General features: G+C 36.9%; 1 protein-coding gene across 1 annotated transcript in view; it reads right to left on the reverse strand.

Annotated features, from left to right (window-relative positions):
- Positions 1-25,448, reverse strand: part of AdamTS-A (ADAM metallopeptidase with thrombospondin type 1 motif A) — a 646,314-nt gene that overhangs the window by 201,222 nt on the left and 419,644 nt on the right. The window contains exons 21-22 of the mRNA XM_089091831.1: positions 24,502-24,765; positions 2,219-2,416 (exon numbers count right to left, since the gene is read on the reverse strand). Of these exons, the coding sequence (XP_088947957.1) occupies positions 2,219-2,416; positions 24,502-24,765 (462 nt within the window). The remainder of the gene's footprint in view (positions 1-2,218; positions 2,417-24,501; positions 24,766-25,448) is intronic.

A 25,448-nucleotide genomic window follows, 5' to 3' on the forward strand; every position in this document is an offset into this window, starting at 1 on the left:
GAAGCTTTGGGAGGAGGGAGAGGTGAAACACCCTTCACACTGGAGGAGGCAAGAGTTATATACCCTCTCCCTCCTAGATTTTGAAAAATACCTTTGTTGGGGGTATTTTCATTGGAAAAAATGTAAAGAATGACAGATTCCTTCGCCTAGATTTATCAAGATGTATTACCCTCCCCCTCAAACTTTTGTGAGTAGACGCCATTTCCCTCGTCTACATGCCTCTTGTAATTACCACCTTTCACTTTAAGTTGAAAAAAAAATAATTTATATACTCGTTTGAAGCTGCTAAAAAAAGCAATAGTAAAAACATATTACAGAGAATCGCCAATACTTTAGCGACGTACTGACTTTTCATTACAAATTGCAAGTGTTAGCTTACTTGCTATTTTTAGAAAATTCAGCGTGATACATCTTTTCTTGAAAACGGCTCTATATTTTCTTAGTATTGACACTGTTATTTTCTGGCCTGAAAGAAAAAAAAAAACAACATCTAGATAGGTCATGAGTTCGAGAAGACTCGTTTCGAGACTATTTTCTGAAAAAAATCATTTGAGGAACGTCATACTTTTATCAAACAGTACGTGGTAACGAACTGTAAGTAAGGAGCGACCCGGCTCAATGGTAACCGAAACTGTAGAAAAGGGAATTTGATACTAATAAATATATCAAAAGAATCAGATTTTAATGCTAGTGTCAAATATATAAGTATTCCTACCTATCAAAAGTTACGACCCTGAGAAAATTTGGCTGATTTTTGTAAAAAGGGGAAAAGACCCCCTAAAAGTTATAGAACCTTAATGAAAATCACACCATCATATTCAGCGTATCAGATAACCCTACTGCAGAGGTTTCAAGCTCCTATCTACAAAACTGCGGAATTTTGCATTTTTTGCCAGAAAAAAGATCACGGATGCGTGTTTATTTGTTGTTTTTTTTCCCAGGGGTGATCGTATCGACCCAGTGGTGCTAGAATATCGTGGGAGGGCTCATTCGAACCGAAATTAAAAGTTCTAGTGCCCTTTTTAAGTGACCAAAAAAATGGAGGGCAACTAGGCCCCCTTCCACGCTCATTTTTTTCTCAGAGTCACCCGATCAAAATTTTGAGATAGCCATTTTGTTCAGCAGGGTCGAAAATATGATAACTATGTCTCTTATGATGACTTAATCCCCCGAAGTCACCAGGGGGAGGGCTGAAAGTTATGAACTTTACCCAATGTTAACATATAGTATTGGTTATTGGGAAATATACAGACGTTTTTAGGGGGAATTTTTTATGGTAGTGGGGAGGAGTGGGTCGGGGGTTATGTGGGAGGATCTTTCCATGAAGGAAGTTTTCATGCGGGAAGGTGCATTGCTATGAAGAGGGCGCCGGATTTCCCAGCATTATTTAAAAAAAGATCAGAAATTATATATATAAAAAAACAAGTTTTTCAACTAAAAATAAGGAGCAACATCAAAACTTAAACGACAAAAAACATTACGTAAATGATTGGCTTCACCTCCTAGTCAATACCTCGCTCTTTAAGCCAAAGATTAGTTAGTACTTTCATAAGAGCTATTTATTCTAATTAACGTCATTTGGGATTAAGGGGTCATTTTTAAAGAATTAGAACAAAATTCGAACTTTAGCTTAAAGAGCAAGGTATTGACTAGGGGGCGAACCCTCTAATATACGTATTAAAAAAATATGAATATAGAAGTTCGTTACGAAAGTTAATTCGTAAGTTACGTATATTTATTACTAATAAAAACGTTCGTAAATAAAATTAAAAAGGTTTCGAGAAAGCCATTTAACCAAATAAAAGTAAAATTAATATTCAAATTTTTTTTTAATTATTCATGTGCGGTCAGCAAAAATCCAAACCTGCATTAATTAAAAAACGTAAAGAAATTAAATAAAAAAACAACTTTTTGTAACTGAAAGTAAGGAGCCACGTTAAACTTAAACATAATATAAACTATTTCAAATATTAAAGGGGATGTCCCCTCCTCAACGCCACAGTCTTTCCACCAAAGTTTGACTTTCTCACAACTCTATTTTTTTTATACAATGAAAAACTATAGCGAAAAACTTTAGGATAGAAAAACTTTAGAAAGTCAGAGGCAGAAAGTCATTCTCGGCTTTTCCCCTCTCAAATAAAATTCACACTTTATTTTTTACATCTTTTGAATACCAAAGCTAGAAATTCTTGAGAATGTGAATCAAAATTAATATTACCTTGCCACAAGTGACGTCACATGGCGACCATTGAGAGTACTTCCATCTGGCACAATTCTTCTTCGCAACACTTATACAGCTCTTTCTAGAGACTGGTTCTGGGCCGGTACAGTATTCCTTGGATATGTTTAACTTAGTACCTACATCGTAGCAACGAATCTCTCTTTTTCGCTCACCAGACCCACATGATGTAGAGCACTGAAAAAATAAGTAGAAAACATAGGTACAAGCGAACCCAACTTTTAGACGAGTTGTGCAATACAACAATGCACGAAAGCATAAACAAAACAACTTGATATATTGGATACTTCTAGCATAACAATACCCGAGCGATAGTCTACGAACTCTTTTGACAGATTCATCGTGTATTAATGTTATTTTCAGTTTTAGATAAAGGCACACAGGTTGGAACCAGAGAATTTTTGATAAAAAGAAGGGACAAAAACCTGAAAAGGGTGTTCTTGCGCCTTTTCTTCCTTTTTCTGCAATCAAAATGTGGTTCTTTTGGGGTAAAATAAGGAGACACCCTGCTTGGTTCTTCCTGTCGGCATTCAACTGAACCTTTTCTTTATATGCTTAAATTATGCTTTGACAAGATTATGCTTTCCGAATTTTTACAGGATATTTGAAGAAATTAAATTTCAGCTGGGAAGGGGGGAAGATTGAAGCGGGGGGGGGGTGCAGTTGCTCAGCTGTCCATAGCAAATTATGTGGCCGGAAAGAAAGAGAGGGAGAGAGAAAAAAGAGAGAGAAAGAGTATGCTTATAAATGTTTAGAAAAAAACTTGCGATTTGGAAATGGAGGAAATAACAGAATATCGTGCAATAAATAAAATATTTTCCGCATTACTGTTCTCCACCTATTCTGTCTATATAGATGTTGTCTTAGCAACATGAAAATATTATTTTCTGACAATAGTCAAACTATAACTATTTAATGTGTGAAAGGTATTAATACTTCATTCATAAATAAAAAGTGCACCGAAACTGTAAATCCTCAAAACCCTCTTCGACAAAACCCTCTAAAACGGATAAATAATAAGAAATATATAGGGAAAACATAAAAACTTTTGCCCTTTAGGTCAAACCCCAGCGAATGCTGTGAAAAATTTACCTAGTTTATAACTCGGCCACGAGCAATCAGGGTTGCCACCCCGATTAGTTCCTAAAGTGCTGCAATTACCAAAATTTGCGTGCTACATGGCAATTTCCGGTGCTATAGTTAAAAAATGTCGACTGTAATAGTGCTAAAATAGCACTTACGTAATATTTTAGCAACCCTGAGGACGTGCTACAGTGCTTCATACAATAAAATAAAGCTAAAATAACACTTTCGTGCTACAGATGACAACCCTGGCTCGTTCAACCACCTAATTCACCTACTAGTTATGTTTGTTTTTTTTTATCAAAGAAAAGAAAACAGAAAGACCTATAAAATGAGATATATTTATAATGCGTCAATATCTATTGTAAGATTGATTAATTAAACCACTAAAGTGTGCCACTCAGCCATGCACGTAGTTACACACTTTTGTATAATAATGCACATGAGATGATCAGCTTCCATATGTTTTAAAATTAACTTTTCCTTGCTATATAGCAGCACCTGATAATGTCATAAAAATACTACATTCATTCTTCGGTTAATTCTGGGAATAGTTTAATAATTCGGTTTTCTGTAGTAAGTTCAAATATATTCATTGTTTTTATGTGTTGTTTTACTACCAATCTTAGTGCTAAATGTATCAATTTTTGGCGTATGGCTTGAAAGCTCTTAAAAACAATAGTATTCTTATCATTGCATATTATTATTATTATATTTTTTTGCTCCAATTATAATTGTTACAGTACACTGCCTAAAATCAACGCTACATACATCAATTTCATATAAAATGGGGTAAAAAATAACACAAAACAATAGTAGAAAGGGGGACGCTACTCGTGACATGACCACGTGGTTTATGGTTTTTGTCAGTGAGAATGAAAAAACAGAATTTTTCTCACTTGAAAAAACAGGACTTTTCTCACATTTATGGTTGTTTCTTGGACGATTATGTGTGTCGGTCAATTTATTTTATGTTTTTCTTGGATGTCAACATTAATTTATGTCTGTTTTATGGTTTTGTCAGTGAGAATGAAAAAACAGGAACTTTCTCACTTTGATTGATGTTTTCTGGATTATTGAGTCTAACGGGGGGACCGGATTCAGCGACCTCTTCTTTCAAGATCTTGTCGTTGTTGTTGTTTCGACCAAGTGCATGCTCGGGACGAATGTTATGATTCTTCTCAGCCAATCAGAGGGTCGGATACATATCCCTTCTCAGCTAATTAGATACCTAGTCACATGTTAATGGCGGAGGATGGTAGAGAATATAAGGAAATGTCTGTTGCTAATTTTCTTTTTTCTTGTGAACATAATTCAAAGGAATGAGAAGAACAGTTTTGAATTTATTTATTTGGATATATATTTGTGATGGCAAGTGTAATTTTCAGACTCTTAGAAGTTGATAGTGGAGTTGATGGTAATAATGAAAGATTACCTAACGATCTAGTGAAAATCAAGCAGAGATCATGGCTTTTTCTGGAATGGGATGTAGTATATGCAAGATATATGATATCCTTGAGCAAATTTAAAATCGAGGATCAATTACGTTTCGCCTCTAAAGTTGATGTAGCACATGTGAATAGACTTCAAAGTGCTTTAAGTGCATTAGTGAAACATTTTGAAGACAATAAACTCTATCGCTAATTGTACATGCTTAGTATTATTGTTGTTGTTGTAATTATTCAATAAAATTGTTTCGAAATCGAAAATGTTCCCTTTCTGGTTAGGTTAGGTTAGGGCTAACGAATCAGGGTCAGTCTAGAGTCACCAGTCAGAGTGAAAGGATTGAAAAATGAATAAATTTGAGAGAGAGAAAGATCAAATCTAGTGTTTATGGAAAAACATTTGATTTTGGATGACGATTTTCTCGAGTTATCTCTTAAACACAGGATATTCTCTCGTCAGGGAACACTTGACAATATAATGAGGAGTGATTCTCCCCCATTGGACTATTGTATGAAACTTTTAAAATGTGACTCAAGTGCTTATAGTCAATTTATTGATATATTAATTGGGACAAAGCAGAATCATATCGTTATATACTTTTGAAAACATTGCCAATGGATTCAATGTAGATGACTCCCCCGCCATTCGAAAGAGGTAACGTCAAAGAGCTACTCCTCTCCCCATTCCCCTCACTGAATTTATGAAGCGAGGACGATCAGTTTCTTTTTAACTGTGAGAGAGTTGAGATTGGAAACCAAAATAAAAAATGTTCTACATATGTTCATTTTGCATGTACACTCTTGGCAGTTGGACTCAATGTGAGACTTGTACAATTATTGATGATTATAGTGAAAAGTGTAAATAATGTAATCCTTGTAAATTACATAGAGGCTATGCAGTACAAATTAAAGAATGTAATTCATGTCTTGAAGAGGTGTGTGACTCTCACCCTAGAGGGCCCCTGTGCTCCAATTATCACTATGATAAATGTGATCAGTGGGAGAATACTTACCCCGCAATAATTGGAAAGAATCCTAAACGTGATTTTAGTTTATTTCTACGAGATTGGTATCGTCGAGGATTTAAATTATTCTGGAAAGAGGAGTCTGGTCTACTATTCAACTATTGGGCTAACAAAACAATTTAGTTTCTACGACATCGTTGTGATGAAACTGCCTACTATGATGATAAACCTAGTGATTTTTATTTGGCAGTTACTGAATGTGATTCACCATTCAAAACACTGTATGTGATATTGCTTCAAATAGACGGATTGAAACTCGTGAATTTCAAAATATGAAAGCAAATTGTATCATTGATTATACAAAGAGATATGAAGAGAGTGAAGTTACATTGTACTGTAGAAAATGTGACCCTGACTTTGCAGTCAACCAAGATCAATATACAGTGAATCCAAATGATTTACCAACACTAGTGGTTCACGGCAGTTACCTAAACACCGAAGAAGAAGAAGAAGAAATCTAAAGTGAAGATTTAAAGACATTGTTGTATATATATGCATTTTATTAATAAACAAATTCACAAATATTTTTTAAGCACTTTACTCTTAGGGCACTGAAATCAATACTGTATAGGTCTGAGAGGATATTTTCCACTAGAAAGTCATTCAGACGTGGATTGTCAACAAAAAATGTGGAGAAATTGCTTGTAAGTATAGCCGCGACATCGGAACACAAAATATAGTAGTGCATGGAAGCCACAGCTTTTAGTTGTTAGATCCTGCACCCTCTTCCGATTTTGAATAATAGTTTTGTCACTGCTCTCAATATAGTTGCTGATGTGGGGTGTGTAGAATGTATAGGGTAGAGCAAGAGGATCAACAAATTCAATCGTCTTTATTGTTTGAAAGATGCACAACCAATGACCAGGCAACACATTCAACGGACTGCTATTAACAATAATTGAGGTATTGTTGACTCTTTGAATTTTTCTTAGAAAGTCCGAGGGCAGACAATAGGATTTGTACTGGGACATGTAGAGGTCCATATTAAATACATTGCTTATTTGACTGGAGTTTACGGCGCGAAGTCTAGTAGAACACTGCCTTCGGGAATGATTTCCCAATAGGTTTCATATTTATTTAGTTAAATTAGTGCAATACTCTCAGCCAATGGGTCGGCAAATGTACACTCTAAACGCACACTCCCCGTACGTACTATAATCATATCCTGTGTGCCAGACAAATCCAGAACAATGATACCATGTGTTTTAGCAAACATATCTTCGGTTATACCATTTTCAAATAGTTGAGAATCATGATCTAGGGTTTGCATGGTCAACTCATACAATGTTTTATAGGATTTATCAAAAGATATATTGTAGAGTGGGATACGGTTTACTTTGCACACAAGAGATGAAAGTCCAAACATCTCGAATTTGTATGGGCATCCAATCAACGATCCTATTGAACTGGCGCTTTTCACAAATGCCAAAGCAAGTTTTGATGGAATTTCGCCATTGATAAAGGATGAATCGGTGAAGGTGCGTGAGCCCATAGCAATATGACGTTGATTGGTGATTGTATGAGGAGCAAGTAGTTTAATATTATTTCCAATGGCTCTCAGTTTTTCCAATGCCAAAGCAACAGAAATCATGACCTATTGTTTGCGTACATGAAGTATTGCCGAGGTGAGGGAGAGACTTACATCAGGATTGGCAGCAAGTTCTTTTCTCAATATGAAATTGGAGGGTGCAAGCGTCAGTTTTATATCCACTTTAACATTGGGTGGCCGCCACTGGGGTATATTAAATATTTCATGATATATTTTTCCAACTAGATGTAATTCACTAGTTGTAGCATTTTTAAGTGCATCTGTAATATCAGTATTAGTAATATATTCATATCAATTGGGGGTGCCTCTCAATTCCTTGTATGACATGGGTGTCATCAACATGAATTGCATATAGCTTGTATAATTTGAGAGATTGTTGCTTGTGCTCACCAGTGTGCCAGTGTGCTCACCAGTGATGTAGACACTAATTTGACGAAATAGATTATGTAATATAAAATTTTCATAGGATATTCCATCGGCCCGAATTGGCATTGTATTATCGGATTTCCAGACTTTCATTTGTAAATCTATAAATGTTGAAGACATGTCCATAAAGTAGTCTTCATTGGAATAAATTTGAAAGTGGATATTATCAGAGAGGGGTTGGTGTGGATAAAACTGTTCATAGTATCCATGCTTGACACTCACATCAACATTTTCAGCATTGAATAGATTCAATGAGGCGGTGATTGAAGGTTGAGAATCCTAATGCGGTAGGTAGGACATCTTAGGAGAAGAAATCCAGTTTCGATCTAACAATTTTCTTCCTGGGACTTCTTCTTCTGTTTACAGTACGTGTCGGCTTTTTCCTTCTTTTCTTTGACAAGAGGGATGATGTCTTTCATTTCCGACCTGAGTGGAGACTGATGAGTGATGCATTGTTTCTCGACCTTTTTCAGCCTTTACCATTTTGTTTTAATTTCTCGCCAAGGGTTTGCGCACTGGACCTAAGATTTTCCGAAGCAATTTTTTTATAATCCTTGCCAGAGCTCGAATCGTATAGTGTAGAGGATGCAAAATCTGTCGCAGCCGGTACAAGATATTTTCTAGCCATTGGTAGTGAAGAGCGAAACAGCTTATAAAAACAACTGCCAAGACCGTAGCTAGACATTGACTAGCGACCCATGTAATAATCCTTTTCATTGCCCTGTTGTCTTTGTCCTAGAGTACTAACAAAACGGTCAATATCAGGACAAGCGAATACAACTGTTTTATTATACATCGTATTGTATTTGAATGATGGGACTAAAATGGCATGTAATCACAGCCAAACATTTTGAAATTGCTTTGGGATCACCCAATTCAGTTCTTAGTTTTAACTGACAGAGTTCCAAATAGGAAGTGTTTACGGGAATATACTGAAGATGCTTTATATTGTAGTGGTGAATATGTTCTCGATTGGTTTTTCGTTCAAGAACTCGTAGGAGGGGAACATTTGAATTACCAACCCGAGATGTTTCCACAAATGAAGCGTTGAGAAATATACAAGTGTCTGTGGAGAAGGCAGGCGGGTAGTCAGCAAAAACGAAATTAGTGTTTCCGGCACTTTTACCATTGACTATATTGAGCTTAAAGCCAAGAACATCCTTTAGATTATCATTGAGAACAACGTTTTCGCTGGCAATAGGTGAACTAATGTAGATCTTGCCCCTCTCCTTTGAATAGTTGAAATGAAAAGTTCCTTTTTTTACGAGTGGAAATTCTTTTATTAATAGAACGACATAAATCATTCATACAGGTGAGTTCCTCGTAGGGTAATTCAATATATGGATAATTCATTCAATTGATTTTTTGAATTTGTTCTTGATCACTTGAGGGTGGTGGCGGCCAATCATAGGGTCTAATTTTTATTTCATATTTACGATCCTTTCTCAGGATGTCGTAGGTATTTTTGAGAATAAAGTCGGCAAGAGCCACTTCATACTTTCCATTGTGGTCGAATTTGATGGTGGGGGACAGTTTCGTCCAAAAAGCAATTGTTCTATTCAAATCATTGTAGAGAGGATAGGAAACATTGGACCTGAAAGTCACGTAAAAATCCCTTGGCATTGCCAATGTTTTCAACACCAACCCAAGAATCAAAATCTGAGTTGTATCCTAGCCAGCGAACAAGCAACTGTCTCTTGCCCCTACGAGTAAGACTCTTTAATATCTTTTCAATTTGATAAATTTCACTAGTGTTTCTAACTTTTTGAAGTTCATATTCATAGAAACCGCCGAGAATTTCATCATTTTTATGGTCTTGCAGTCAATATGTCGTGGGTTCAGCGTCTAGGAATTTTGGACACTTTAAAAAGTTCGGTGCTCCATAGATAATTCCTCTTTTCAAAAATATTGGTGGTTTTATTAATTCGAACAGTATCACCAACATTGAATTTCTTCTTCATATTTTTTTTTCTTTTCCACCATTGGAATATTGCTTTACACAAGCATCAAATATTTTATCACTACAGCGAACTTCCTTGGGGCGGGCGCTTTACGGAGACCGAAGAAATTACTTATTGTAAATATGCATGATTATATAGATATCATGGATATAAGTCGGTTTGTTCTTAACGATGCAATATTTCGAAATTAATAGTCGAATCATTACTTTTAATAATTAATCGACTGCAGCCTTTATCGGACTGTGACTATGATAAAGTGTTATATTATATTTCAATAGAACCTTTTGCCCATGGGGATTGACAAATTCACTGCCAAGATCCGATTGAATTTTTCTATACGAATCCTGTTCAAGAATACTTTCAATGGCCCGAGCAACTTCAACACCTATCTTTGACCGTAATGGAGTGGCATAGGCATAGTGACTAAAGACACTGATTGCCACCAGAATATATTTATAGGGTGTATTGTGACGCCGTTGAATTGCGTCTAAAGTTAAAAGATCCGTTTGCATTATATGCAGAGGGAAAAGGCTTTAGTTTGTCGATATTGTTTGCCGCGAAGTCTTTGATTCCGGTGCAGTGTGTAGCTCGGTTCATTCTCTAGATACTCTTTTGCTTTTTTAATGTGGTGCCGGAGACAACTTTAGAAAGGGTTTTGGGAGAACTTAAACTTCCCGCTTCACCAATATTTTCATAGACACTTTTCGGAACTTCATCCATTTTGAACGTAAATACGTAGTGTAATGTCCACTCCCCTTTTGCACACTGGAGGATGAATCAATTCGTCTTCGCTTTTGACTAATAGCCACAGGTGTTGTAAAATCAGTGGTGCTGCTGCTGCTACTGATAGTATTTTCAAACATTAAATCTTTTTCTTTTTTAAATGGTGTTGGTGTTGGCGTTGTTGGAGGACTATATTCTCTTACTTTATTAAGAATTTGCCTATTGCCAATAATACTTTTGGGGAAGTTTGATACACTTAGAAAGGTGTATAGATTATTGTCAAATGATAAAAGTCCTTTACGATTCGTCACCATATCACAAATTAAATCAACTAGATAATAACTTTTTCCCTGAATTATAATTCGTTTCCCTGTGCTATCAACTTGAACTTGATCATCATTACCACCACTTTTCAACATGAGATATGATAATACTCTTTTACCCTGTTCTCGATAGGTGAGTGGCAATAGGTTTCCGATTTTCAATACAATTGAATTCAATTCCTTCTCCCTTGATTGCGCAGAATCTTGAGATGTTTCCTGTTTAGAGGGATCGGCGACATTGGCGACAGCGGTGGGTCTCTCACGATAAGGTTTAGGTTTGTCCACATGTCACAATGCATCTTGAAGTAAAAGCAGTTTTTGTCATCGGGAATATTCTCATCATTAATGTATTTGCTTAGATTGTCTTTAAAATGTTCGACGGGCGAGAGGACAAGTTCAAACGGTGTCAATTTATAGGGTTTTGCCATTCTCTCCCTAGAGAAAACTGTTTACAAGTCCTGCAATTATTGGCAGTAAAAGTGTGAAAAAGCTACCGCCCGCTTGAAGGAGACGTTTTCTTTTAAAATTTTTTACCTTGTTTTTACAAGCCAAGGCGAGTACAGTGGAACGATGTTGCTTTGTCTGTTGTCTAACACCTTCTGGCAGTTGAACATTGCCCTCAGTTAAATTTAAACAAAGTTCAGATATTATATTAATGAAATCATTTTCAACACCATGTTTGAGTATGGTCTTCCTAAGCAAGGGTTTTGAAGTGCTTAAAACGGAAAATAAATGCCGTTTTTCATGTAGCTTCTTCAGTGTCATAACGCCAACTAATAGCCTTTTCTACTGTTCACTGGAAGATACACTGTAATTTCATTGTTGAAAATATCGGTGACTACACGTAGATCCTCGGGCGTGCTCTGATTAAGCTCCAGAAAAATGTAACCGTAGAGCTTGTTAGTCGCCTGAGTGTACGCTGACAACAGACATTTTGGAGTGCCGGGGTACATCTGTTTATTGAGAGTTATGACCGAGCTAGAATTACGAACAACTCGATAGATAATATAAATAGTGTAATTCAAAGCAAGGGTCTGCACACATTTGCTCTGATGAAGCAGATTGTTTAGAACTAGGGTTATGGAAATGTGTTCATGGTGAGAGCGAACAGTGAACAGTTGTAGCATTTCCTGTGAGAACTGTTCAATGGATTCATCCAAATCATCAATAATCAGCCACGAGTTCGATTCAATACTATTGAAAACATCAAGCCCCCGTATGGTTTGTATTGGTATGGTTGTGGCAATAGCTTTTATTTGATCATAGGACTCCTGCCAAATACTATAGCAATAGTAGATTTTTTTCGGTTTTTCCAAAAACATTTTCTGACAATTTTGAATTATTTTAGCTAAAAGTGTTGTCTTCCCCGACATTGACGGCCCACACAGAAACGATCTGAAGGGTGTTTTAAATCGACGCATGCTGCTGCTGTTGCTGACAACAATCGGACTGTAACTGACTTTAAATCAATGAGTTCCAAATGAATAAGTAGTAGCAGTAATAATTAACCAATATATCTATCTAGTGCATTAACAACAACAAAAAAAAACAATATTTCATGGCAGCATTTATTTCGGCAACATGAAAACGCCGATTTGTTACACATGAACAACAACGATAAAAATAACACTTTATGTTCAACAAGAGCAGTTGAAAAAATTTCATGGCAGCCTTTATTTTGTTCAACATGAAAACTCTATTTGTTCCTGACATGAACAACGATAAAAATGGCACTTTATGTACAACATAAAAAAACACTTTTTGTCCATCAACAGCAAGAACATTGCACTTCGATTGTCAACTTAAACACTTTATATACACTGAGTAGCAAACACACACACTTTTCTGTACAACAATAACAACAAGAGCACTTGAAAACAACAGAAAACACTTGAAAATTCTGGATAGCACAGTTGAACATTATGAATTTAAAAGTTGGGTCCCCCCCAGGGCCGCGGGGCCGAAGGCCGGCCGCGGATGGGACCCCCCACCTCCCTGGGCGGCCGTGGGCGGGACCCCCCCCCCGGGCGCCGGCCGTGGGCGGGACCCCCCCCCGGGCGCCGGCCGCGGGAAGGGCCCCCCGGGAACCGCGGTGGAAAAAACTGTACAATAGTTGTCGTCACTGCTGCTGCTACAGGTTAGGTTGGACTAGGTTGGGTTAGTGGTGGTGGTTAATTTATGAACGGGTTGGTTGGGTTAGTTAATTTATGAACGGGTTGGTGGTGGTGGTTAGTGCTCGGGTTAGATTAGTTGGTTAGGTTAATTTATCCAGACCAAGTTGATTGCGATAGTCTATGCATTCAACTCGGTCTGAAATACGGTAGTGGCCATGAGGCAGGACACTCACACCATTCTCGAGCACATAGACCTTGTCAGATATACATGACATTGCATTTTTTCCCACTCTCACAGTATAATTTCTATACTGTAGAGAGCGAATTGCAAGCACTTATGCTCTCGGCACTAGGATACTTTCTACACAGTCTCTGTACACGCTCATGTTGAAATTGCTCTTTACAAAATGTGTAGGCACCCCTTTACACGACTGCTTTTCATCCCCGATATATATTTGAACGCAATAAACTTTGGGGCCCGGAAACACCCCCCTGGATATCAAATCACTCCCCGTCTCTGATTTTAACATTAATAGTTGGTTGGGGGCTTGACGTTTCACCAATTCGGGGTAGAGGGACGGATTCCAGTTGGTGAAATCCATGCGCGAGCTGATGTGTTCCCCCTTTTCTAAATCACCCAATAAATCTTCGGTCCCATTTACCTTTAACAGCAGAGAATCTGTATCCCCATAGTAAACTTGAACCTCCCCCTCCCGTGGCCATTGCACCTTGCACACATTGTAAAAGAACGACAATATAAGCTTATTGGAAATTTCTAGTACTGAACTGCCGCCTGCTATATTCTTGCTCAGTACCAGATTTCGCTTTCGCCTGTGTAGAAGAACCATGCTAGCCTCTATGCTCGTGAACAATGTAAAATTGGGATCGGCAATAATTCGTGCACACTCTAGAGGATCAGTCACAACGTCGCAGAGAGATCTATTACGTACGCTTTCACACATTTTGCCAAACGCTGAATTTAGAATCAGTTTATACATTTCCTTCTCTACTCTGGAGTTTGCCTTAGAGTGTTTATCAACTAAAGTGTCGATAAACATTTTCAAATATGATCGCTGATTGGACTGCAGGACCCTATGTATTATGGTGATCTTGAAACCATTGCTCACCATCCAGTGCAAAAGCACATTGTGAACAACGACATTCTCCTTAGGGTCCTAATACGCTATCAGTTTTTGCTTAGAAGAGGTCCAGTGCATCCCCATATCCTCGACCAATGATTGATTGTAGGGGCTCAGTGAGTCCCTGCTCACGGGCCAATTGATACAGGAAAAAAAAAATCTCTGACTGAATCGTGAAGCGCCAGCGGAATGTGCCCGTCAATTTCAAAGAACCATCCTTGTGGCCCATTGTCCTCGACGGTGGTAATGTCTGGGAACTCACAAAGATTCTTAAGCCATTGATAGTTCCCACACGGCAAAGAGTAGTGAGACATTGCCGAGGGGTACAGTGAGTTCATATCCAAGAACACTGCATTTGACTTTGCACCGGTGTTTTGTCCGCTCGGATCGGTTGACAAGACGCGATCCCCATGAAAAACATACCCTCCCCTCATTGAACGCTCTACAAAAAGGTGCTAGTCTACGTCGGTGATTAGGCCTATTTCCAACCCTACTAATTTTTAAAATCAAATCCATCACCAAATGTGGTGTGGAAAAATAGTAGCCTATATCTAACCCGAACTCTGAATAGATTTGGTCTGTTTTCTTACAGACTATATCCAACAGAGTTGAAACGTCACTGGCCAAGTAGAGTCTACAATAATCCCACCCATTTTTACAATTCCCCTTAGCCCACACCTTCTTGGCAAACTCATACTCCTCGGCTGTGCATTCACTACTGGTGAGTGAATTATAAAAAGCTTCAATTGGAGGTAGATGCACATCACTTAAGCGAGTGCCAGAACAGTAATAGTCGTATGCGTATACACCTCTGAAGGTTAATAGGTCATACACTTAACTGTCTGGAAAGTGCTATTTAAGCAAGGAAAAGCTGTAACAATTGCCGATTTTCTGCACTTAAATCAATTGACTCAATGCTTTGGGAAAAAACTAAAATAACCTAAAACCCTGATTTTATTCCAACACCTATTCCCATTATCCACTGCCTGCCGTTTCAGCCCGAGAAGCAAAAGCCTCTCGGCCGATTTTGAAATAATGTTGTAGGTAAATAAACTATTTACCCATCGACTATCTACTCCCCCTCCCTTCCTAGGCAGACGAGTCAGTTCTGCTAAAATAAATTTTGAAACGTTATTTGAACTGTGGATAAAAACAAAGATATAAAACTGCTGGCTAACATTTAAGTTACAAAATTGATGCGCAACCCCTCTAAAATTACTACCCCCAGATGATATTTCCTGCCACAAGTGATTATGATCCCTGACTTTCGCCCTCCCACCGCCTCTTTTCCCTTTAGTCCCCTTATGCCCCTCGACAAACTCCCCCTTACAAACCCAACATATTTTTTGATTTTTAACCGCGAGACGATCCTCTGCAGACAACACCATTGGATAATGGGTATTTCTCAAACGAGAAATAGTGCCATTAGCCGTGCCAATTAGTTTAGTTAGTGCCTTGATCATGCACTCGTCCTCCTCATCCAATGTTTCTACTATTTCTAACAACCGCATGGTGTTAGAACTGTCTCTTGGGGCATGGGCATAGGGCACTGCAATAGCTTGATGTTCTTTGATTCGGTTTGGAAATCAGGGATCGTTCACCTCCACCAGCTTAGCTTCACAGTCTAAAGATATTATGTTGCACTGGAGGAGGGGGTTTTGAAAATTTTTGAAACGTAAAATGGACCTATCCCCTGAAACCGTTTCCACTGTCTGATAGCCATGCCGTCTACTTTGCTTCATATGATCCCGTAGTTTTATATCACTACGGAATTGTGACAGGCATGTTGGGCAGTAGAAACGTTCCCCCCTTTTCTTACACTCCCCCAGAACTCTACTGATGTCTGTAATAGGATTAAAATGGCCAATTGAATTGGCAAAGTCATTAGATGGTGGTGTGTACAACAGCCAAACCCAGTTTTTGACCAAATCAACTGTCGGATCCCTTACTTGGAAGAGCTCTCCTTTAAAATGTGACGAAGAACCAACCTAAGGTTCAGTTCCAAATTTAGCGACAGTAACGCCAATATTTAAATTAACATTGGTCCTATTCAAAAATATCATTAACTCGTAGCGCTATTTGGTATTTCTCTTTTAAACACGAGAAATATACAATGGGAAAATTGGACCCGTCCTTCCCATGTACAGCCCAATCGTCTAAATTCGTCTTGTTAGCATCACGTGCTAGAGGCTCGAATGCTGATATGACGAAAGCATGCTTGAAACATTTTTGACCTGTTTCAAAACAGATCTTCTGGACACCTTTACAATCTTCTAAATCTGGATTATATTTTAAAAATATTGACCTCCCTGCCCCCCCCTATTAAAATAAAATCTCTTAAATTTACAAATATTAACACTTAAATTTTCAACATAAAGAACTACAGAGCCGCTCCCAATTTCGTTAAAGTTCTCGAGAAGCGCAAAAATTTTACCTACCCACTCGCAAAAGGCACCCACAAAATTCTCTAAATTTGGATAGATCAAACGCATCTCGGAATGTATATAATGGTGGTAAACTTGGCTTTTCCCCTCATTTAAATAGAACACCTTTAAAACAATTGAAACCTTAATTGAATCCCTCCACTCTCCCCACAATTGAATTTGGTTCTCCAGCAGTGCACGAATTTTATCTACATATTCATGCACAATTTCTACGGGGTCAAACGCAAAATTTCCCCCATAAGTGAATTAAATGGATCCCCAAAAGTCACAGTGTAGACAGCTATTGCATTTAATATCGAATTTGACAGCTGAAAGTCTGGAAATGTTGTAAATTGAACATTACCCCCTCCCCCTCTTGTCTATTATCAACACCCCCTCCCCTCCCCCACTTTGTTCAATATTTGGGGTATGTGAATGCTCCACTTCAGTTGTTTGAAGTGGATTCGTTAGGGTATCGGAGGCTGGAGGAGGAGGAGGAGGGTTCCCAGTTAATTCATTTTTAAAATCGTCCAAAAGCTGTAGTGTGTTTGAACTTAGCAAAGGTAAGGCCCCCTGCTCAACTGTGCTATTATCTACATTTAAAATATAATCATTTAAAAACTCATCAATATTAAACGACGGTATTTCCAATGAATTATCACTCAATGGTGAATTATTGTGGAAGTCCACCGGTGCGTCCTCTCCTCCAACTGATGAGGACGGTGACAAGGAATATGGGACCAATGGTCCAACCTATAAATGAAAAATAGCTTATTTTCAAAGTGTTCCAATCACCCCTACTGTTAAAATTTGGATTATTATTTGAAAACGCGCTTAGTAGCATTTAATTCCCTACTCTATCTATATTCTGAAAGTTCCAATTTCCAACTTAATATAAGATATTTATAATCTAAAACGCTTTACATAGAAGACACTGTTTGATTTTGTTCAAACAACTCCCCTCCCAATTTCCAATATTTAATGCTCCCCCTCCGAGCCGGCCATCAATGCGCTTCCCGCAGCGCTTCCCGCAGTGCAGGGAGCGCCGCTTCTCGGGCCAACCGGCGCTTCCTGGCCTGCGCCGTGGCGCAAAAAGCTATCTTTTTCTTAGCTGAATTCCCGGTTAGGTTAGTTAATTATTGCAATTGTCTGCATGAAACCGTTTTAATTTGATGGAGAAAAAAACAACCCCCCTCCCCCCTTTTCAGCAATGTCATAAATAGCAATTACTATTGTTGGGGGGTATAACTTGGTTCGCTCTTACCTAGAATTCAAATGTCCTAAATATCTATCGCTAATTTGCAGACAATTCCGCTATTTTCTTGGCCAAACAACAGAATTACGTAAAAAGCATTGAAAGCCTAGACTTGGCGGCCTAACCACTAACCGTTGCTAATGATAGAACAAAACAGGAAAAGGGTGAAACAGATCTATTTATATGCTTGTGCGGAACACGTATGCCAAAAATTAAAACAAATATTCTTCAGGGCAATAAATAGCATTTTGAGTTTCAAAAGGTGAGTATTAGAAGTATACTATAAAATAAGCTAAAAATATTATTATATATTTAAAAGTAGCGAAGATGCCTACAATAGGCGGAAAATAGAAAATTCAAAAGACTAGAAAAAGAGTGGTTTCTTTGCAAAAAAAAACAACATTATGTTTAGATATCTCCGAGGAAGGGGGAGCAGAGAAGTTTAAAACAATGGGTGTAGGACTATAGAAAAAATAACATTTTAAAAATATATCTGAGAGGCACTTTTACAAAGTGTTAAAAAATAGTGAAAAAGAAAGGACTAAAAAAAAAACATTGGAAGAAATAGATATATATATTTCTATAAGTAGAGGTAAACAGGCTCACATTTACAAATCCTGGCTGCACTTGAGTGCCAGATGGCCCGGGTAGCGCGTGTTGGAGGATGGACGGTGCGGTAACATCACGCTCTTGTGTAGACGGGACAGGTATTAAAGGTTCATGGAAAGCAGCCACCCACTCGCTCTTTAATTTTCGACCTGGTTGCATTGCAGCCTGCACAGATGAAACTTGGGCAGTCAACGCTTGTTTTGGGGTCGTGTAAGGGCCAGCATACTTAATAATGGATGGAGTCACGGGGGTTGCCTCGTCCTCTCTCGTTTTCTTAGATGGAGGGGGCACACATTCTTCACAATTTGCCTTAAAAGAAGAGAAAAAAGTTAGTATGGAAAATAATTTCTCCCTTTTTTTTACAGAAGGAAAATTAGTATCCCCACCCCCACTAACCATAATTTTGTCTAGAAAAGTATTTATCACTAAGAAGCCCCCTCCTCCACCCTTTTTCAGCAAAGCAAAAAGTAAAATTTCGCGAGAAATATACTAGTCGCATAATATAAGCTTCATGCAACTCCTGAAGACTTTTCTTTCTAGCATTGCATATCAAAGTTAAAAACCATAGTTTGCCTTAGGTTATAAATCAATGTTTCTATTTTTACCATTTAGAAAAAAAAATTAAATGTTTCAGTCTATAGGCTTTAAATAAGATAAAAAAAGATCGTTAACCCAGCGGCCTATAGGCCTAAATTTTGAAAACACAGGTTAAAATGCTATTCAATATACACATAATATAAGCTTCATACAACTTCTAAAGACTTTTCCTTCTAGCCTTGCATATCAAAGTTAAAAACCATAGTTTTCACGCCCCCTCCTGGGAATGGACCCTAGCCACTTTAATGTTCAATCAAATGAGCCCTTTTCAAAGTTTCTGTGACGATTTCTTCTGTACAAAGTGTACGGCTATGAAGAAAAAACCAAAAAACTACATATTCTGCCCACATCGTTCTTTACTTAGGCAGCACTAGCGCTCTGCCTATGATAAGTTGCAAGTCCTTTTCTTTCTTATTTTTAGGCGTTTCTGTTCTTTTCTGGTTTTAATCTTCATTGAGCATGCCTCGTTTGACGCATTTAAAGTATTAGCGGTATTTTTTATCTTTCCTTATCCTTTTTTGATAGCTGGTATTTACCCCCACCCCCAGAAAATACAGCGCGAGGAAAATAATCCCCACGGAAAAGATCCTGGAGAAAAGACATGGAAAATACCCCCTCCTCTCCCGAAAGATATCACCCCATGCAGCAGATTGGTCTCCAATCTCTTTGAAAATAATCCGTTTCACTTCTCCAAAATAGAGATTGTATAGGACTACTCTTAATTATTGCAATTGTCTGGAAATGTGTAGTCGCATAATATAAACTTCATGCAACTCCTGAAGGCTTTTCTTTCTAGCATTGCATATCAATGTTAAAAACCATAGTTTGCCTTAGGATAGAAATCAATGTTTCTATTTTTATCATTTAGAAAAAAAAATAAATGTTCCAGTCTATAGACTTTAAATTAGATAAAAAAAAAGATCGTTAACCCAGCGGCCTATAGGCCTAAAATTTGCAAACAAAGGTTAAAATGCTATTCAATTTACGCATAATATAAGCTTCATGCAACTCCTAAAGACTTTTCTTTCTAGTCTTGCATATCAAAGTTAAAAACCATAGTTTTCACGCCCCCTCCTGGGAATGGGCACTAGCCACTTTAATGTCCAATCAAATGAGCCCTTTTCAAATTTTCTGTGACGACTCCTTCTATATAAAGTGCCCGGCTATGAAGAAAAAACCAAAAACAACATATTGTGCCCACATCGTTCTTTACTTAGGCAGCACTAGCGCTCTGCCTATGATTAGTTGCAATTCCTTTTTTTCTTATTTTTAGGCGTTTCTGTTCTTTTCTGGTTTTAATCTGCATTGAGCATGACTGGTTTAACGCATTTAAAGTATTAGCGGTATTTTTTTTATCTTTCCTTATCCTTTTTCGGTAGCTGGTATTTATCCCCACCCCCAGAAAATACAGCCCGAGGAAAATAATCCCCACGGAAAATATCCCGGAGAAAAGACATGGAAAATACCCCCTCCACTCCCGAAAGATATCAGCCCATGCAGCAGATTGGTCTCCAATCTCTTTGAAAATAATCCGTTTCACTTCTCCAAAATATAGATTGTATAGGACTACGCTTAATTATTGCAATTGTCTGAAAATGTGTTTTAATTTAACGGAGAAACAGTTCCTTTGACTTGGCGCCGCGTTCGTAAACACACAGGAAAAGGGGGACAAACTCATTATGGCAAAACAGAGCGGGCTAATGCCTTAAGAATTGACAGAAGTCAGTGGACAATTTAAATCACAATAGACAAAAGCCAAAATTTATCGAAAAGAGAATTATTTCTATTGCGAGAATTATCGTTGTAAAACAATGGGGGAGGGATTAGGTTTTGAGGGTAAAAAAACATATTTTATGTTTTCTAGCGAGTATAAAGATTGCATAGTGATGTTTGTATTGTATTGGAGGAGGGGAGACTTAAGATATAGTGGAGGGTGACCATTTAAAATAATTTTATTTTGGAAATAAAAATGTACTAAAACAGAACTTACATTGCAAATTGTGGCTGTCAAGGTTTCAAGCTCATCAATAGTATCCATTCTTGTTCTTTCAACTGTATCACAATAATTTCTGATAATTTAATCACAATGTATGTCCGTTATATACGAAATCTCAAGGGTGAATTGTTATGTAACGGGGAAAACCATATGTAAGCGAGGCTCTAATTGGCTGAGAAAGGAGATGTATCCGACTCGCTGATTGGCTGAGAAGGAAACACGTGATCTAACTGTTTCCTAATTCCTGGACAGCATAACATTCGCCCTAGCGTGCACTTGGCCAAAACAACAACAACGACAAGATCTTGAAAGAAGAGGTCGCTGACTCCGGTACCCGTTAGACTCAATAATCCATCAAAGTCAGAAAGTTCCTGTTTTTTCATTCTCACTGACAAAAACCAAAAAACAGACATAAATTACTATTGACATCCGAGAAAAACAACAATTAAATTGACCGACACACATAATCGTCCAAGAAACAACCATAAATGTGTGAAAATTCCTGTTTTTTCAAGTGAGAAAAATTCTGTTTTTTCATTCTCAGTGAGAAAACCATAAACCACGGGGTTCTGTCACGAGTTATTGTTCTCCCTAGGGACTCTATGTCCATATATGGTGTTCTGTCACGAGCTGGACCCCCCTTTCTACTAACAATAGGAACAAAAAGCGATTATTAAGGTGCATTAATAACATGACATAAAATTATCTGCATAAAACTTCTTTTTCTCGAAGATTTGCCTAGACGAGTCTTCAAATTCTTTTTGAAGTCTTAGTAGATAATCAAAAGGGCATATGCTATCTTATCGAGTTATTGGGAACCTACATTCTTGGTCTTTTAGGTTTAACCAACTATAATTCATATAATGCATATGAATTGGGAAGTTGCGTTTCATATAGTGAAGTTGCGCTTATTCTTGTGCATCATGAGTCTGCGCGAATAGACTGTTTCCTAAATTGTTTGTCTTTATTGTGGTTCCTTTTGTTTGTTTTGTTTGTTCAACGCCCATCAGTTGTTCAATAACGAAGGCTATCTTATTTAAGAAAAATGACGGTACAGTGGTATCGTTTATATACTTAATCATTTACTTAATCAGCCCGAAGTAGAAAAATATAAATCATTCGTATTCCTTTATTTAAATAGCTATCATAACACTTAAAACTAAATGAAAATTTATGCTACTTTTACAATTACAAAAAACAGAAAACAAAAAAATATCACTTATTAAGAGCACAAACGATATAGGACACGAAGGAGTTGGCAATTCTTTCGTAGGGCACTTAACAGGTTGGAGTTTGTTGTGATACCTGGTAAATTCGCTCATCGATGTGCAAACAACAGATCCCCTTCTGTTCACTAATATTACTTTTCCGATATCCATTACTAGGTTATGTTTTCGATCAAATAAACTAGGCATGTTCAAGAATATAAGGGAACTTCGCAGTTGCTGTAGCGGGTTCCAGTATTAATTTATTTCAGTTCATTTAATTGCAAATCTATATAACGCACAACATCAATCCCAGTGGCTGCCCAAAGAAAGATATTAAAGCACTTGATACTGGGCGACCAAATTATATAACAAACGCTTAAGAAACAAAACTCTTAAAAAAAATAAACAAACAAACAGAAAAAGAAGTAAAACAGTCAAATTATGACCAATCTAGTAAATCAGCTTATTATTTTGTTAAACCATTAAAATAGTTAGGCTCCCTGAACTCCTTGAAATTTGTTCACAGACTCCCAGATATCTGTCTAAAACTTACGGAATTTTCTTGTAAACTGCCTGAGTCTGTAGATAGGTGTCATATAACCTGCAGGATCATTTCTCGTTCGATTTAGTTCCTATTGTTATTTTCATTCTTTTCTTATATATATATATATATATATATATATATATATATATATATATATATATATATATATATATATATATATATATATATATATATAATATATATATTTATATATATTTATATATAAATATATATATATATTTATATATATATATATGCTCTACTCGCAATTGCCATCCTCTAAAAATAGAAAGAAGGGTGTTCGGAAGAAAAAGACTGGCCCCAGACATGGATTACTTTTGCGACAAAGTAAAGCAGGATGCCAACATCTTTCTTATTTAAGAAGTGATTCTTTCTTAGGGTGATACCAATGGGTTCTTGGGGGCTGTAAATACATTAAAATGGACTTTGATTCTGGTTTGTAAATGTGTCAATGAAGTGGTAAAGAAAGGACACTAATTTAGGTTTGACTTTTTCTGGTGGGGGGGGGGGAGAAAAAGATGACATATATTTATGTTAGTATTTCGTTTGTGTACAACCGAATATTGTGTTGCATGGCCTTGTTCGGCTTATACTAACAAACTTATTGATTTAAGTATTTGTCTAACATGAGCATATGACTCTACTGATGAGGGTAATAACAGGTTGTATTTAGATGCAGTATGCTTTTTACGATCTAGAAATCACTTATTAGGAATGGGAGGGGTGGCAAGCTTAAAACTTATTTTAATATTAAATTTTCCTACTTAAATGTTCGTTACTTAAATGTTAAAGGTTCATAAAAACTCGTTTCTTTGTTTAGTTCCGAGTAATTTTTAACTAGTGGACTTTGTATAGTAAATTTGGATTTATTGATTTCGTTTAGATGTATGTTTTGCTACCAGTTTTAGTCTTACATACACTTGATTTGTGCATATACCTTCGAAAGCTTTGAAATACAAAAATATTATTATTATTACGTAAACAGACACAAAAGCTTAAAAAGTATAAACAGGCTAAACTTGTATTAAATAGATATATAGACAGATAGATTTATTCATATAAAAGATCCATTGTAACATACATTTTCATGGTAACATACACAAACCAAGCGAAAAAAATACAGCAAAAAACGTAAACTGAAAGAAAAAGACTAAAACTGATTATTTAAGAAAATCATCACGATACCTTATACCTACCCGGACGAACTTTCCAATGCTGTTTACATTTAAGTAACACCTAATTTTCAAATTTTCCGAAATTCAATCGCTCCCCCTGACCTCCCTACCAAATTTTTCCAAGCACGACTCCCTCAACTCCCTACATTCCCCGAAAAAAAAGATGTAAAGACTCATCCATCTCTCCAAACATAGGGCAACTGAAAGGACCATCCCTCAATCTCACCCTCCCTAAATATTTACGTTCTTCAAGACGCATATAACTCCCCCTTACATGCATTAAATGTTTCAAATGCTTTACTCATTATTATAGGATATACAATGTGATGATATTTTATAACATTTGTATAATCTGAAACGAATAAAAGAAAGATAACGATCCTCCAGAGCCGATGCTGGTGCATTGTTCCCTGAACCCCACATTGTCTAGCACAGCTTCAATCCATTGTGCTACCATAAGCTAATACTACCTTTATGCAATAACAATTTTGTTCATCAGCATAACATAATATTATAACATAAGAAGTTTCATAAATAATATTGTTATTATTCTATAAACAATTATGAATTATGTTTGAAATATAAGGAGGCTAAATCAACAATACAAGGAAAAAAAGGTAACCAAGTAGCTATGTGAAATACAGACCTGACCCCATTTACCAAGAATCCATTTAGGTTTTCCTTTCATAGCAAGCTTTCTTGGAATAATATTATTGTCCAATATATGTCTATCTCTCTCATTTGGTGGAAATTCCAACCCAGGAATCTCGTTGTTTCTTCGGTCATTCTTGTCATACAGATTTGAGCGAAGACTATCTGGAAACTGAGTAGTTGCTGTTACATAATCATCATCTCTTGGCTTATAGGAAGATGGCGGTGGTTGCTGTTTGATAAACGGGCTTTCAGTGACCTAAAAGAAATGATATTATTGAAGCAGGATTCTCAACCCTAGTAATTTATCACTATTTCTAGTGATTTTTTACATTGCCAAAACAAAAATATTACTAAATCAGCTCATAAATCCCTACATTATTGAAGAAATTCACTAAAAAAATTACTAAACTCTAACGTTTTTTCTTTTCATCGGGCGGTAACCCTGAACTGAAATAATTAGTCTAATCAACTAATTACAGTATTGTCATTATAATTCAGTCAAATTAATGATGTTATGTTACTTTATATAAGTAGTATTTTTAACTACCATGCCCTTGATTAATCAGAAGACAATCGCGCAATGTTAATACCTGAAACGTGCCTTTTTCGGGAGTATTTACTTTCTCAAACTAATTTAGTTTCCCAAAATCTAAGGGTGCGCAGTGTCACCACCACAAGGGATTTATAACTAGTTCTAGCTGTTTTTTATTGTCTAGTTGTTTTTCTTTTGGTTAGTAATTTTGTTCCAAAACTAGTGTTTTTTTCTAAATCTAGTAATTATTTTAGTATATAGCAAAAAAATCAAGCAGATAAATTATCCAGCAAGCTATTTATTGAAAGCAAATGGGGTGCTTTAGTGAAAACTCAATTGAATCGTCATTGATCAATCTGTATTGACTGTGTTCTGTCGTTTTATTTTATTAATAATGTTCTTATACA

Source organism: Artemia sp. Qi Xiang Cuo, chromosome 1 (assembly GCF_049724085.1).
Source record: "Artemia sp. Qi Xiang Cuo chromosome 1, ASM4972408v1, whole genome shotgun sequence".
Classification (NCBI taxonomy): domain Eukaryota; kingdom Metazoa; phylum Arthropoda; class Branchiopoda; order Anostraca; family Artemiidae; genus Artemia; species Artemia sp. Qi Xiang Cuo.